Genomic DNA, 16,754 nt, shown 5'->3' with positions numbered 1-16,754 from the left:
TTCTCAAGTGTCCCAGGAGAACATCTTAGCAGTTCTGGTAGCCATAGTCATTGCCTTACCATCCGCTGTCATGGGGTGGTTCCTTTGGGACATGAACCTAGGAAATGATTATCTTTTGAGTTTTCAAGCCACAAGCCTCATTGTGAGCAATCATTAGGCTAACAAGAAACCAAAATTGATTCTTTCTAGCCACACATTCACGTCTCAAATATTTCAGTCAGACTAACAACAACATCTGTCTAGCTGCTTACTGCCTACTACACACAAACAGCACTCGCCATGGTGTGTGATTTTTGGTTATCCTTCCAAATCATTCTTATTACTGGAGAAATCATTCCATTGACAAGCACAACATTCAGTGTTTTCTCACATTTTCCTTGTTTAAGTTGTTTCTAATTTAAAAACTCTCCTTACTGGTAGCTTCAACACTTTCACTACTTTTACCATGAGTAGTCATCAGAAGGTAAAAATATCTTTAGATGACTTCAAAAATTAGCACAAACCCTGCCACAAGGATAAAAAAACAACAAGATGATATTGTTTAAACTGATTACTCGCAATCCTACAAGCCTTCTATTGGTAGAGGTCAACATTGCTTTTGGCCTGGAGTTTTGGGGCAATAAAATTTCAGAATTGAAATTTCAAAGCACTATGCATGATTGGAACACGCTAAATAAGGGGTCTGAAGACCTAGCTTCTCTTACAGGCTTGATCATTTGCTAGGCAGGTGCCTTTGGGTAAATCTTTTTACATCTTTGAATCTCAGTTTCCTCAACATTAAAATATTAAATGCCTCTGATAAAGCTATTTTCTTAGGAGTAAATGAACAAAGAAAATTTTTTTAAAATGTGTTTTAAATAATAAAATGATGTTTCAGAAATTGTTTTATTATTAGTGACTTACAACACTTTATTTAATTCTTTTGAAATCTTGCCCTCAGTTTCTAATTCTGTGTAATCATAGTTCAGTATACTGGCCTTTTGACTTCCACACTAGTGTTATTTCCAAAACAGCATAGTATTGTGGGAAGAGGTCAATTTTAGCTCTGTAATAATAACTAAATGAGTACAAGTCATGTAAACTTTCTAAACCTTGCCTCTAAACTAAAATATTCAGTGAACTGAGAGATAGCATTTTGTTTTTGTTAAGTTCTAACATTCTGTTCCTCTATGTTCTCTGAAGCTTTGTGTCTAGGTAACATCATTGTGTCTGAAAATGTTTACTATTTAATTGCATTTTGTCTTGAATATTTGATTGTTCAGTCTGTTGGTTTTTATCCACATAGCAATTGTAATTGTGATCTTTTATGTTTATGTTGCCTTATATTTGTTTTATATTTTTAAAACACTTAGGACAGCAGTTCTCAAAGTGTGGTCCACAGACCCTGTGGTTCCAGAGACCCTTTCAGAGAGTTCTTGTCATCAAAGCTTTTTCCTTAACAGTATTGAGATGCTGTTTGTCTTTTTCATTATGTTCACATTTGCATTGACAGTACAAATCCATGGTAGGCTGGTACCTTCCTACGAATCAAGACAATGGCACTAAACTGTACACATAGCTCATTGTAATCTTCACTGCTAGGCACACACAGAGGGGGAAAAGCCAGTTTCACTAAAAATATCCTTGACTGAAGCAATAACAGTTATTAATTTTATTGAAGCTTTACCCTTTGGCACATGTCTTTTTAATATTCTGGGCGATGAAATTGTAAGAACACATAAAACCCTTCTACAGCATACCAGAGGAACTTGGCTGTTTCAAACAAAAGCACTGGTGTGATTGTTTAAATCTAGAGCTCAACGAGCCACTTTCTGCTTTTTTTCATGAAACATTATTTTTACTTAAGAGAACAAATGATGAACTACGGTATTCAGACTTGGATATTTGGGAGACGTTTTCTCAAAAATTAATGAGCACAGTCTTAGACTTTAAAGAAAATTGCTGAGAGTATTGTTGCCAGTGAAAAAAATATAAGCTTTCAAACAAAACTTAGAATTTTAGGAAACTTGTATCCACAACTGCAAGCATGAGAGCTTCCCAATATTTAAAAATTTAACTGTTGAGATCCATGGTGATATTAGTGAATGCAATTTTTCAGTATCATATAATGAAATATGTCATTTGCAAAATCTGCATAGCTGATATTTTCCCAATGACCAGTGAATGATATTACAAAATCAAGGATGATTAAAGATCCATTCAAAGTGCAAGATAGAGTCCTGAATTTTAATGTAACAGAGTACAAAATCTCCATTGGTATTGTTTCAGATTCGACATTACAATTAACTGTTAAGAAGCTACAAATATTATTTTTGGTATGTTATCAAAGCAGAATAGTCATAATTATCTCAAAGGACTATTAAAATAATTCTGTCTTTCCCAACTGCATATCTGTGTACATATTTCTTCACATGTACATATGAAACAACACCTTGCAACCGATTAAATGCAGAGGCACACCTCTCTTCTATTTGCAAATCTAAAAAAACTGCCACTCTTCTCATTACATTTTTTTTTTGTTATTGTTATTTTGGAAAACAGCAATTTCTCATTAAAATATGTTTTACGTGTAATGGATATGTTATTGAGACTTTAAATGAATAAATAAATTTTAAAGTTTCTCAGTCTTAATTTCTGTATGGTAAATATTGATAGATATAACTTGCATAAACAAATGCTTTTTGAGGTCCTCAATAATTGTGAGAAGTTTAAAAGTACTGTGAAACCAGAAGGTTGTAAACCGATAACTCAGGATATACACTGGTAGTAGTGTATTAAGAATAACAGAAGCTAATATTTATTGGGAGCCCTGGTGAGCACTGGCTGTCCAGAGGCCAAGTGCTTCATATACATTATCTATAATCTTCACCACTCACTGACAAAGTTTTCATTTTAGAGATGAGGAAATGGAGGTAACAAGAAATTAAACAGCTTGTAAAGGTATGCAGCTAGTGAAGAAATAATCGCGGTGTTTTCACTACCCCCTGACTACCATCTGTTTTTTTTAAGTTTTTATTTTAATACCTAATATCAAAATATTTTTTACAGAGATTACTGCAATGACCTTAAAATATCGGATAATAACACTGAATTTCTTTTAAATTTCAACGAGTTCATTGATAGAAAAACTCCAAATAACCCATCATGTAAGTATGCATTAATTTGCCATAATTGCTTCAGTGTGCTTGTATCCAAAGTGGTCAAATCTTGATTCAGATCAGTTTGTTGGTGTGCTGGTTTTTTAATTCACTTTATGATTTTTAATGATAAAATGTTACAATTAGATCCTTAATTTAATTTATTAAAGAATTTTCATTTTATTATTAAGTGAAATAAATTTTCAAAGCAAGATAATTGATAGTTGCAAACGGTTGAATGTGAAGAGAGTATGCTCACGTTTGCTTCTCTAACTTAGGAAATTTCATTTTGAATGCTCTTTTGAAGGATAAAATATAACATGGTTTTATAAACTTATTCATATCCTTCCACTTATATAATGAGTTTAATATAAGTAGAATTAAAACAAAGTATAAAGATACATCATTTAATGGTTTTCTTTCTTCCTGACATTCTATATTGATTCTAGTTAATTTTAGATCTTAAAAATATACTTTTATAATTTCCCATTTGATGAAGTAAATCAAGTTGAAATAGAAAACAGAAATTTCAGTAACTGGTTTTTAATCATTACATTTCCCTTTCAGAGAAATCTGCATCATTTATACTATTAGACCTCATAGAGACTTATGGATTCTTGGCTTTTAAATTGATTTAAAAATCTAACTGTTTATTCCCAAAAGTTTTCTATTTATTATAAAAGTACTATGGAGAAAACATGCACTGTGAATGGTAAATAAGAGAGAAAGGCTAACTGCATGGACAACTTAACTTACTAAATATATGTTGAAAAAAAATTTGACGTTATGTCCCCTCATCTTTCTCCTTTTCTTCTTTTTCCCTCCTCTTCTCCCTCTCATCTTTCTCCTTCTCCTCCCTTCTTTTCCTTAATTTCAGTTACTTCCCTTTCTATCAGGAAGAGTTAAACAAAACAATCAGTTATAACAAATGAAAAATCCTTCTTAAAGCTGTCTCTCAAACTAAAAGTAACTTTCCTTGGGCCTCCACTTTGGCAAGAATTAACTAGTGGCTTCCAAGAGCCACTCTGAAAGTCTGTCAGGGGCAGGTGACGTCTACATCGATCATGCCTGAACAGGAGGGATTCTAAACCTTTATGCTTGGTTTAGACTCACTATGACTTAGCTGGAGCTTTTTAAAATATTATCCCATGTCATTGTATATTTCCTATTAATAAGTAATAAACATCCCCAAGAGAGAACCAAAATAATAAGATTATTGAATATTCATTCAATTGGATGTCAAGATCATATGACAGTCTCATATTCCTTGCAAAAGAGATGAGGTTATCATAAATGCTTGCCTTAGCATATATAATAAATCTTCAGAAAACCATGAAAATTGGAGTCATTCTTTTCTTTCACTGTCTCTACGTCCTAAAGTATAAATGTTTTTAAAAACACTTTCTGTATAATGGTGCAACTACCCATCCTGTTGCTGTATGTGTATGGTTTTGTTTCTTCCTTCATTTCAACTCAGTTTTAATCTACCATCAGCCTCCTCTCCAATCCAATAAGAAATGTTTGATGTGATTATATAACCATGTGAAGAATTGGGAATTTATAGAATTTTTAATTATAAGAAAGAACTACTAGTTATAAAAATATTTTATATTTTTCTCTGATAGTGTTATATTCTATAGATTTTTTTCTCAATTACACTTTACATTATATTATCAAGTAAAATGGAAACTAACTTTGAAAGTAGTTATCAGTGATTGAAATCTAATTGTGAAAGAAGTAGTATTTTAAAGCAGTGTAATCAAGTTTTATTTTGCTTTACAAAAGTACATAATCCTAGAATTCTCATCTAAGATTTAAGTTAATTTATTAACCTAACTAGATATTTTGTAGAGTGGTTGTCTTCTTCATACCCCCACTTATTCTTGAGCTAACGTAAAAATGAGATTGTGTGTGTCTGTGTGTGTAAAATGGTAAAGCTGAATATTAATAGTTATAATCTGTTTTTGTATTTTATGTAATATGTATTATATGTAATATTATATATATTGTATGTCATCAGAGAACATATTTCAAGACACATTTTTAGGCTTGGAGCATAATGAAAACATTAACAAAATCATAATATTACTAGCAAAATTGATTCATATTACAAATTAGACTAATTATCCTATTTATTTTTATTTTACCAAAAAGAATTTGAGAATTCAAATACTTCATTCACTTTCCAAATTGACAGTTTTTAAAGTGATTCAGTTTATAAAATAATATAATTTTTTAAAAACTCCCTAGAATTAATTGAAATGTAGTCTAAAATATGGATTAAATTTATCCTTTAATCATGAGTGAAGGATATAATAAAATAATTAAAACCAACTAACATGATTTCCAGCCTACCCTTCCCCCTTCTTGTAGAAATAGGACATTAAGCAAGCCCATGTCCTTAAGGTTCCCTGGGAGTACAATGGTTAATCTCTCGGCTGCTAACCAAAAGATCTTTGGTTTTGAACCCACTGTGGCTCCGTGGGAGAAAAAACCTGATAATCTGCTCCAGTAAAGATTACAGCCCAGGAAATCCTATGAAGCATTTCTACTCTGTCGTATAGGGACACTATTAGTTGGAATCGACACAACAGCACACAACAGCATATTCCTTATCTTAATCAAATGAGATTTTATCATAAAGGAGATGTTTCAGAGAATTCCTGCAGGTTATTTCGGAGCTGACTGGGCTAAGGACAGAGGAGCCTGGAGAAAGGGAAGAAGACTGCAAAATTCTTTGTTTAGAAATGTGCATTAATTGACCCTCGTTATCTATTTCATCCATCACCTTTGAACTTACACTAATACACTTTTCAGTTATTCCAGAAATGACAACCTGAAGTCTGCGAGCTTTGCCCAATACCAGTAAATTCCAAAAGCCAGTTTATGAACTGGTGCAGATCTATGATAAGGTCTTCTGGGCCTTGGCCAAAAAAAAACACTAATGCATTTTTCATAAAGTCAAATGTATTCAAAGATTGTCCTGTATTCTGAGATGATTGCCTTCTAATAGTTGGGGGTAGGAGATAATAAAAATGCCCTTTCTTCTAAGAAGTTGAAGATGAAAGTAGACGGTAGTTTTTCTTCGATGTTTTTAGTTGAAAAATTAAAGGAGTTAACAATCCTATGTAACTATATATATAAATATTATATATATATATTCAGGCAGTTTTATATATACATGTGTGTATCTTTTAATTGTTCATGAAATTATGATAGTTGGGAATCATACTCACCTACAAAAGCATAAAAAGACTATTTCCTCTTTCTTTTCTGACGTGGCATATGGCATATTTCAGGTATCTTTTTGATGTTTAAAAAATAATTTGTCTCATTTAGAATTGGCCTTTCCACTACTAATTCTGCCCAAATACTGAAAAGTATAAGGCAAGATGAACATTTTCAATACAGGAAACATGCTGAAAATGAATATAGGATGTATTTTTAAATTCTTAGAAATGTCTATTCTAAATTGCTTTTGAAAATAGAGAATATATTTGTTTCATTATTATTCTAATTAAAAACCATGTGGGCATAACTGAGGATATCCTTTTTCTCTGTTAGGTAACACAGATTTGATTAATAGAATCTTGCTGGATGCAGGTTTTACAAATGAACTTGTCCAAAATTACTGGAGTAAGCAGAAAAACATGTAAGTACATGTTCCTTATTAATAAAAAATATATATTCTAGATTTCACATTTGCTTCTCTCTGGAAAATTTTTTGAAAATAGGTCTCATAAATTTAAAGTTTATTATTTACTTTCTCAAGAAAATCATTTTACATTTTGACATCATCATTTGCATTTTCAGTTGTGAACATATGTCAGTACTAACATCTGCCATTATTTAGCTTTACACATACATACACTTCAGTGTGAATAAACCAAATTTAATAGTCATGTTTGTGTGTGTTTCTGTATTTGTAGTAAAATAAGATTTCTAGTGAATACTGAGTTGACTTTCTAATAGCACTACCATATATCCATTAAAGAAGTTTAGAAATCTGAATATAATTTTCATTTACAGCCTCATCTTCACCCCCATTTCCAGTCAATCACTAAATCTTAAATATTTCTCCTAACAACGTTTTACTCTCTTTTTCAACCCAAGTCCTAAGAGCTCATTTATGAGAAATTACAATAACTGGGTTTTCTGCCTTTAATGCTTCCCATTCTTCTACTAGTGGTCCCCAGTCTATTCTTCATCCAACTTACACATGCTGAAGTCTTATTTCTAAGGCACAATTCTAATTTAATGATAAAGGTGAGGCTCTCTAACATGGATTTCAAAGTCCTTCATGAACTGACCATTCTTACAAAACTTACACTTGAAACTTTACCTCTTATTGCTTCCTACCTTGTGTCATATGCTTTTATTACATGAAACACCATCACTCTTGTCCATTTCCTTGTACACGTATTCTTTACTCTGCATATGATGGCTTCCTGCTCCCTCTGTCATTCCTGTTAACACCTATTCTACCTTTAAAATGCAGCTCCATCATCATTTCCTTTGAAATACCTTCCTTATATAAGCATCCTTCTTTTAAGTAATTACTTCATAGATATTTAACTATTAAAGCAGTTATTTTTTACATGTATTTATACATATATATATATATATTTACTTTGACCTCCTTTAGATTAGGGACTCATTTTCTTTCTCTCTGTATAAAAAACACCTAAAATAACATCTTTCACAGAGTAGGTTGAATTAAAAAAAAAAAAAAAAAAACCTTCTTTTGTCTTCTGTTCCAGCAAGGGAGTGAAAGCGCGTTTTGTTGTGACTGATGGTGGGATTACTAGAGTGTACCCCAAAGAGTAAGTTCAAATAACATCTGTAAAAAGCAGTACATTACAAAAGACATTTCCAAGGATCTGTATGTTACTGTGTAAGGAAGCCATTCTTCAGAGGAACTAATCATTATTAGTAGATTGGAGTCATTATTTAAAGTACTTGAATTGTTAAAATGCTTCAATTTCTCTTCAAAATGATACTGTAGGATTCCTCAATTACATCTTTGCTTGTCATAGATGTTTATTATAAAATGTAAGAGATTTTTAAGGTTGTTTCTTTGTAGATGCCGACTAAACTAGTTAAACGAATATAATGATTATAGCCTATTAGAATATTTATGCAGAAACTTAATTGTTTTCACTCTTCTTTGCACCACATTCGTTTGTCTTCAGAACAGTTTTGTGAATTGAGCTTGGTAGTCACCAAGGCTAATTAATATTAATTGACTTATTTGTGGTTACCTGGATAGTAAATGGCTGAGCTAAAACTAGGATTGTGCTTTTTCTGGTCTTTGACGTAATGATATGCTGATATACTGCTTAATAATGACTATCAGTTATGCCACCAATTACTAACTTTCTTAGACATATGTAAGATATAGGCATCTCTGTAAAGCTCAGTGATGTCCGCAGAGGGAAAACAGTCATCAGGTAGATTCAAGAATACAGATGATGAACCATTTCCCCCCTTAGAGCTGGAGAAAATTGGCAAGAAAACCCAGAGACATATGAGGACAGCTTCTATAAAAGAAGCCTGGACAATGATAACTATGTTTTCACGGCTCCCTACTTTAACAGTAAGTATTGCTTTGGAATTCGGCTCTCTCTTTTTTTTCAAATGAATTATTGCTACTACTTACTTTCCCAGGAATAAAGATATTTTATGTTAACTGATCAGAACAGTCATTATTGAGCATATGGTATATGCAAGCATTGGAAAAGGAGAAAAGAAACCTCCTTTTAGTTGAAGACATAAAACGCACACACAGGAAACAGTCATCCAATAATGTAGAAAACCAAAAACCCACTGCCGTCAAGTCAATCCTGACTCATAGCTACCCTATCGCACAGAGTAGAAGTGCCTCATGGGGTTTCCAAGGTTGTAAATCTTTTATGGAAGCAGACTGGTACATCTTTCTCCCATAGAGTGGCTGGTGGGTTTGAACTGCTGACCTTTTGTTAAGTAGCAGAGCACTCTAACCACTGCACCACTGGGGTTCCTTAGTAATGTAGAGTTAGCATATAATTAAATTTATGAGTAGCAGGTGTTAGTAATACATAGAAACATATGTTGATAATCCCTAATTTTATGAACTGAAAATATGTTGAAGAATGATTAATGAATTAAATGAAGCAGAATAAATTGATTAATTGCCTTTTATCTGTATTAATTATATAATATAGTATATATAAACATCAGTAACAGCTCATCTTCTAAAATATTTTTTTGGATTCTTTCCCAAAAAGTATATAATCCTCCAACATCTCTGGGGGTAGGTATTATTTATCCCCATTTTCACAAATGGAGAAACTGAAGTTCAGAGAATTTCAGCGTTTAGTCCAATAACATACATCTTATAAGATGTGTAAAAAGCAAAGCCAGTTTTATGAATCCAAGATCAGTTTTTCCACTTCACTGCAACAGTCTCCTCGACATTTCAGCAAATGTCATAAAGCACAGATTTGGCATGCATCCACTATTCTGTGTAAGTAGTGCCAGCCAAGCTGAGTAATTCAGGTCCCAAAGTCAATTAATACAGACTAATTCACGGACCCATTTATTGGCCTGGTGTGTAGAGGAAGAAGAAGGAAACAAGAAACTGCAGATCTCTTTATAGTATATAGACACTACAATATTTAAGCAAAACAGTATTGCTGTATCGAGCTATAGCTATTAAGGAAATTCAGTATTATAATTTGATTTATATAGATAAGTCTGTTTTCTTTTTTCTTTTTAGAAAGTGGACCTGGTGCCTATGAATCAGGCATTATGGTAAGCAAAGCTGTAGAAATATATATCCAAGGAAAACTTCTTAAACCTGCAGGTAAGCATGCACATTATACACACATAGTGGCACATATGAGCGTGCCTGCCCATGCATATGCACACACACACAGACAAACGTACATTATGTCCAAAATCAAATGTGACCTGACATTTATATTATAAACTGGCATCACTTAATAAGGCAGGTCATCAGAAAAGTTCAACCATCATAAGGTCAAAGACATGGAATTAAAAAAAAAAAAAAGAAACATTATATATGAAATTGGCCATAAAATCAGATCAATAATATATACAGCTGGAGAATTTTCAAATAAGTGGGTACTTTTATACACTGTTGATTAAATTTTTGGAATCAATTTAGTGTCATATGTCAAAATTTTGAATGCAAAATTTTAAATCCTGGATTGATCCAGCCCACTTATAAAGATGTTTTCAAATACACACAAAGATATATAGCCAAGGATAAACATATTTGTAGTAATTTAAATGTGAAAAGTTAAGTTTTCATCAATGAGGGAAAAGATAGATTAATTATGGCATACCTATACTACAGACTACCATGTGCCTGTTAAAAAGAATTAGGTAGGTTTCTATTTTAAAAACTTGCAATAAAATATATAGGAAGATTACTTTTATTGATAAAATAAAACAGATCAAGCAAACAAACCAAAAATAACAGTAAAACAGCATCAGTGGAATTGGAAGTACACTGGAGGGGTGGATACAATAAAGTATATAGTTGCTTTTTTTCATTTTATGGCTTGGTATTTGAATTTTACAAAGAATATGTATTAGAGGGGCCCGATACAGAAGATAGTTTACCTTCCTGCTGCTGAGAATACTTTTACCCTATCAGTGGTTGCATTAATAGATTCATTCCCTCATTCACTCAGTACTCATTCACCCATCCTGTCATTTTTTTTTTTAAATATGTAATATTGTGTTTTTGGTGAAAGTTTACACAGCAAATTAAGTTCTCATTTAACAATTTCTATACATATTGTTCAGTGACATTGTTACATTTTTCATAATGTGTCAACATTTTCATGATTTCCATTCTGGTTGTTCCATTTCCATTGATCTAGTTTTCCTGCCTCCCCTTACCTTCTCATCTTTGCTTTAGGATAACTGTTGACCATTTGGTCTCATATAGATGATTTTTTTTAGAGGAGCACAATACTCATGGGTTATATTATTTATTTTATGAGCCAATGTGTTATTTAGCTGAAAGGTGACCTCTGGGAGTAGACTCAGTTCAGAGTTTAAACAGTATCCCAGGACAACAGTCTCAGGTTCCTGTAGTCTCAGCTGGTCCAGTATCTACTCTCAACCAGTCCAGTAAGTCTGGCCCTTTTTAAGAATTTGAGTTTTGTTCTTCATTTTTCTCCCATTCTATCTGGGACCATCTGTTGTGTCCCTGGTCAGAACGGTTAGCAGTGGTAGCTGGGCACCATCTAGTTCTTCTGGTATCAGAGTAGATGAAGCCATGGTTCATGTAGACTGTTAGTCCTATAGACTAGTTTCTTTGAGTATTTGGTTGCCTTCTTTCTCTTTTGCTCCAGATGAGTACAGACCAATAGTTGTATCTTAAATGGTTACTCTCAAGCTTTTAAGACCCCAGACACTACTCACCAAACTAGGATGTAGAACAAAAACTTCATCCTCCATTGCCTTAAACACTCATTTACTCATTCAGTCATTCTGTCAGCTACTCATTCATTCCCCTACTCTCATCCACTCACCTGTTCACTGACTCAGCAAACATTTATTAAGCACTGACTGCATCTGCTGGTGGGGTTAGGAAAGCCTCTTACAATACACTACTCAAATGACTCATAGTTATTAGGCTATTCCTGACACCTTCATTTTCTTTAGCTTACTGTCTTAGTTAATTGGGCTGGTTGTGACAAATAAGTAAATTTTTTTAATAAATAAAAGTTTATGTAATAGTTTAAAAGCTATTAGCATTTCTTCTGAATGAAGACTCCAAAGAAATATATTTCTGTGATAAACATATTCATTCATGTGTATGCTGTTGGATAAATTACCTAAATTATTATATAGCAAAAATTGTATGGTAGCTAATTACATAGTTTAAGTTAATTCAAATCAACTTTTCAATGCATAGATAGTTAAATAGATATTCATTATTTATACATTTTCATCTCAAGAAACTTACCTGTATCTGCTCAGAAATTTTCAAATGCTTAGTGGAAAGATAGGTAAGTGAAAATCATAGGCTGTGTTACTATATGTGTTAATTTTCTTTTACATAATTTTTCAGTTGTTGGAATTAAAATTGATGTAAATTCCTGGATAGAGAATTTTACAAAAACTTCAATCAGGGATCCGGTAAGATAATTTATTTTTTTATAATTTTTATGCTACACTCAATACCATATTTTTATGCAGATAATGTGCATCTTCTACGTTTGTTTGCCAACGATGCACTCCCCCTGTGAGATATTTTCATAAGTGCCACTATGCCAATTTTTTTTTACATATTGCTGTAAAAAAAATTAACATTAGCATTGTGTGCTTACAAAAATACCTTGCAGGGGTTAGGGAGGGCATGGTTGGCAAACAAACAGAAGGTGCAGGTTATTTGTGTAAAAATATGGTAATCTCAAAAAATACATGTAAGAAGAAAAAAACAGTAAAGTCCTTTTACAGGAAAAATAAATTTTCAGTGCCACTATAATGAGGCAGAACTATGAATTCCTTAAATTTTCAAAAATGTTATTTTTTTTAAGTTGACCATTTAACTTAATTGAATATAAAAAGAAGAATCTTTCCATTCTGTAATTTGAAATACTACATATAAATTGATAGTTTCTAATTTTAAAGTTAACACCATTGTCTTTTTTACTGATAGAATATACTATCATTTAATCTTTTTGTCATACTAAATAAATTATCCCATTATTTCTAATTATAATATGTTAATTATATAATGTAATTCCAATTATTTTAAAAATAAAAGCTTATCATTGTATTTCTGTCTTTCAGTGTGCTGGTCCAGTTTGTGACTGCAAAAGAAACAGTGATGTAAGAAAACTCTGTAAAATAAATTTCTTTAATTATGAATTTTTCTGTATGTTAGCTTGTTGAGGTTCAATGATGATAAAAAAAAGATGCAGTAATTTGTAATAAAATGCTAAAACATATTCTTCAGAATTGGAAACTAATCAGTACGTAGAATTTGAATCATTTGTTTTTAATTCCTAACCTTGTTTCTATTTTTAAATTAGATAATATGGGAAGGTATAAAAAAACCATGTCAATATGAACTGTACTGTCCTCATTCTAAATTTAGGTAGTTTTTTCTGGTATATATTTAGCTTCATTTTTTGGTGGGAAGTTTCTAAGCTAAGTGTCCTTACCGTTTATCAGTGCATAAGTTGCCATCTTCCCTCATCCTTAGCACTTTCTCTAAATTTGTTCACATTTTATTTATAGTGATATTTTGAGCTAAACTCTGTAATTATATAGTTTACTTACATGTCTTGGGTTTTACCTTGACTCCTATTACTTCTTGTTCTCTTTGAGAAATTGAAAAAGCGAATGTGAACTTTGTTCAAAAGTTGAAGATGCTCTAAAAATAATGAATTCTACTATTTTTTCTATTTTTCTTGTGTGTTTCCATATACTTCCAGGGAAGCAAGGGGCTCATATCATTCTCTCTCACTCCTAGTGAAATCCTAGATCAATCATTTAAATTATTTTTATTGCTTTTCTATTTTATTTAGACTGTATAGTAACCATTTTTAATGCAAAGATTTTAGCAAATTGCTTCCATATTAAGAAAACTGGCTATATTATCTCCCCAAATCTGAAGAAAACAATGCTTTTAATTGTGATTTTATTTAACAAAAATTATTAAATTGATTCATGCATATAAACATGATTTAAACTATATGGGAATTTATCCTACATTTCAGGAAGAAATAAAAACATATTTCTCCACCACATGTATATTTTTTGTCTTGCTTTCTGATTTTAAATCTCTGTTAATTGAACCATACATTCTACTCATAGGGACCAAGGAGCAGCTGGTGGATTCGAACTGCCAACCTTTTGGCTAGCAGCCAAATGGTTAAACACTGTGCCACCAGGGCTCCTTAGTATAAAATATTAAATATTAATATAAAATACAAAATAATTTTAAATAACCTTAAACTGCATTTTTTTGTCTGTGAATCATGATGACTATATTTATTTTTTAAAATGTCTTTTCAAAACACTAAGTATGTGTTTAAAATAATAGAAGAATATATCATTAAATGATTTGGTCTATCCAGTTTCTTGGATCAATTAGATGAGCTTGGAGTGGCAGAAAGATTATTTCTGGTTTGTTCAGACTGAGTTGACAGTCTTACCTGGATGGATGCTGGTGGATTATCAAGCCCCAAGGGCTTGCATAATGCTAGAGATCAATGTCAGCCCTTAATTTATTTCATCAGAGTCTTCTGAGCATATGCTGGAGAAAATACAGTCATCTGAATTTTTCTCCTATTTTTGTTGTTCTAACCATCTATATATGAAGGAGTAATGATAATGTAACCTCTTAGCCTTCCAAAAACATGCTAATTTTTATTTTTATTTTGTTTGTTAGGTAATGGATTGTGTGATTCTAGATGACGGTGGGTTTCTACTGATGGCAAATCATGATGATTATACAAACCAGGTATGTACCTAAAACGGGAGTGAAGTAGGGTTTCCAAAGTGTATTTTCCTGATTAACACTACCAAAAAAAAAAAAAAAAAAAAACTTTCAAACCATTATAGATATTGATGAGTTTTATTTCTGTCATAAAATAAATTTTAAAGTGTCTAATTCAGTGTATACAATTAAGAAATACATGCTAACTCTAGTTGTTATTTTAATGTTTCTTAGTTGATTTTACCTCCTGGTATTAACAGATACCTTTAAAACATGTAGTTAGGTATTTTAACAAGACATTACATTTTTTATTTTCTATTTAACAGAAATTTAGAAAATTTTCATATATTAAATATTTATCAGTTGGTAACATCTAACTTAAACATGACTGTTTTGAAACTGATGAAAAGCCTAATCCCAAATTTACAAATTGGCCAACACATAGGCTATTTGGCTCACACAGGACTTTACACAAATTTGAATTGTTGTTAGGTGCTGGCGAGCTGGCCCCCGACTCTGGAGCAGGCTGTTGCGATCCATGGGGTTTTCATTGGCTGATTTTTGGAAGTAGATGAGTAGGCCTTTCTTCATAGTTTGTATTAGTCTGGAAGTTCCCCTGAAACCTGTTCAGCATCACATTAACATGAAAGCTTCTATTGACAGATGAGTGCTGGCTGTGACTGAGGTGCGTTAGCCGGGAATCAAACCCAGTCTCCTTCATGGAAAACAAGAATTCTACCACTGAACCACCACTACCTTTGAAATTTGAAATCATTGCCAACTAATTTCATTTCTGATTCTATATTTCTGTCCTCTCTTTAAAAAGAAAAAAAAGAAAAGATCTTCCCAAACTGGAGACTATTTTCCTGAATAACAGTGTTTATGGCCTGGAGCTGATTAGAGGTTGCCCGTTAGATGAGATTCACTCCAGTTCCTCACTGTCCCCACAAGTTTTTTTCCTTCTTCTGGTCCCACCCACTTCTTTCATCCATGCTACTTTTCTCTTCCCCAGGAGACGTTTGAGTGTGACCTTAATGCTTAGTAATGTGTCCGTTCCTTCCACAAATAAAATATCACACAGAGACAGCAAGTAATGAGAACACCTACTCTCACTCCAGTTTTTTCCCGTTGTCGTACACAAGTTTATTATTTGCTTTTAGTTTTAAGCTCCTGAGTAGTTTTAGTTCACAGTTTCTTCATAGTATTTCTTTTCATTGTGTTGGTTTAGGTATTACTATTTAGCTTTAGTTTGAATTTTTTTTTTTTTCTGTACCAGATTGGAAGATTTTTTGGAGAGATTGATCCGAGCTTGATGAGACACCTTGTTAATATATCAGTTTATGCTTTTAACAAATCTTACGATTATCAGTCGGTGTGTGAGCCTGGTGCTGCACCAAAACAAGGAGCAGGGCATCGCTCAGCATATGTGGTCAGTAATACCCACTGTCAAATAATGAATGCCTCTTAAAGGGACACTCCACTGGAGACTGATGTAGTGACTTTTTTATGTTTTATAGCCATCCATAGCAGACATATTGCACATTGGCTGGTGGGCTACTGCTGCTGCCTGGTAAGACGAAATTTTAGTTGTATTGGTAAAAAGAGAAAGCTGTTAAAAAGAATTGGATGAAAATATGGATTATGTGACATATCAATTGTTATTATAGTACTTTTTTTATTTAGTAAAGCACATATTGGTAACATTAATATATTTCTTAAATTATCTCTGTAAAACTTGTTATGTTGTTGTTATTAGGTACCACTGAGTCACTTTTGACTCATAGCAACCCCATGTGACAGAGTAGTACTCCATACGGTTTTCTGGGTGTAATCTTTACGGGAGCAGGTGGCCAGATCTTTCTCCTTCAGAGTCACTGGGTGGGTTGGAACTGCCAACCTTTTGGTTAGCAACAGACCACTTAACCATTATGCCACCAAGGCTCCTTAAAACTTGTTATAATTATTCCATTTTTCATATGAAAACAATGTTATGCTCATGCAAACTTCAGCCTCTTTATTTATTTATTTATTTATTTTATATTTTATCGTACTTCAGGTGAAGGCTTACAGAACAAATAGTTTCTCATGAAACAGTAGTACACATGTTGTTTTATGACATTGGTTAACAACCCCACAACATATTAAAC

At 32.4% G+C, this 16,754-nt stretch overlaps 1 protein-coding gene across 1 annotated transcript in view; it reads left to right on the top strand.

The window, feature by feature from the left end:
- CACNA2D1 (calcium voltage-gated channel auxiliary subunit alpha2delta 1) overlaps positions 1-16,754 on the top strand; it is a 537,607-nt gene that overhangs the window by 492,272 nt on the left and 28,581 nt on the right. Inside the window, exons 25-34 of the mRNA XM_004381473.2 lie at positions 3,049-3,146; positions 6,702-6,789; positions 7,898-7,960; positions 8,630-8,733; positions 9,895-9,981; positions 12,229-12,296; positions 12,954-12,992; positions 14,560-14,631; positions 15,884-16,036; positions 16,125-16,177. Coding sequence (XP_004381530.1) covers positions 3,049-3,146; positions 6,702-6,789; positions 7,898-7,960; positions 8,630-8,733; positions 9,895-9,981; positions 12,229-12,296; positions 12,954-12,992; positions 14,560-14,631; positions 15,884-16,036; positions 16,125-16,177 — 825 coding nt within the window. The remainder of the gene's footprint in view (positions 1-3,048; positions 3,147-6,701; positions 6,790-7,897; positions 7,961-8,629; positions 8,734-9,894; positions 9,982-12,228; positions 12,297-12,953; positions 12,993-14,559; positions 14,632-15,883; positions 16,037-16,124; positions 16,178-16,754) is intronic.

The sequence above is a fragment of the Trichechus manatus genome, unplaced genomic scaffold (genome assembly GCF_000243295.1).
Source record: "Trichechus manatus latirostris isolate Lorelei unplaced genomic scaffold, TriManLat1.0 scaffold00085, whole genome shotgun sequence".
NCBI lineage: Eukaryota > Metazoa > Chordata > Mammalia > Sirenia > Trichechidae > Trichechus > Trichechus manatus.
This window is presented reverse-complemented; position numbering and strand designations above follow the sequence as displayed.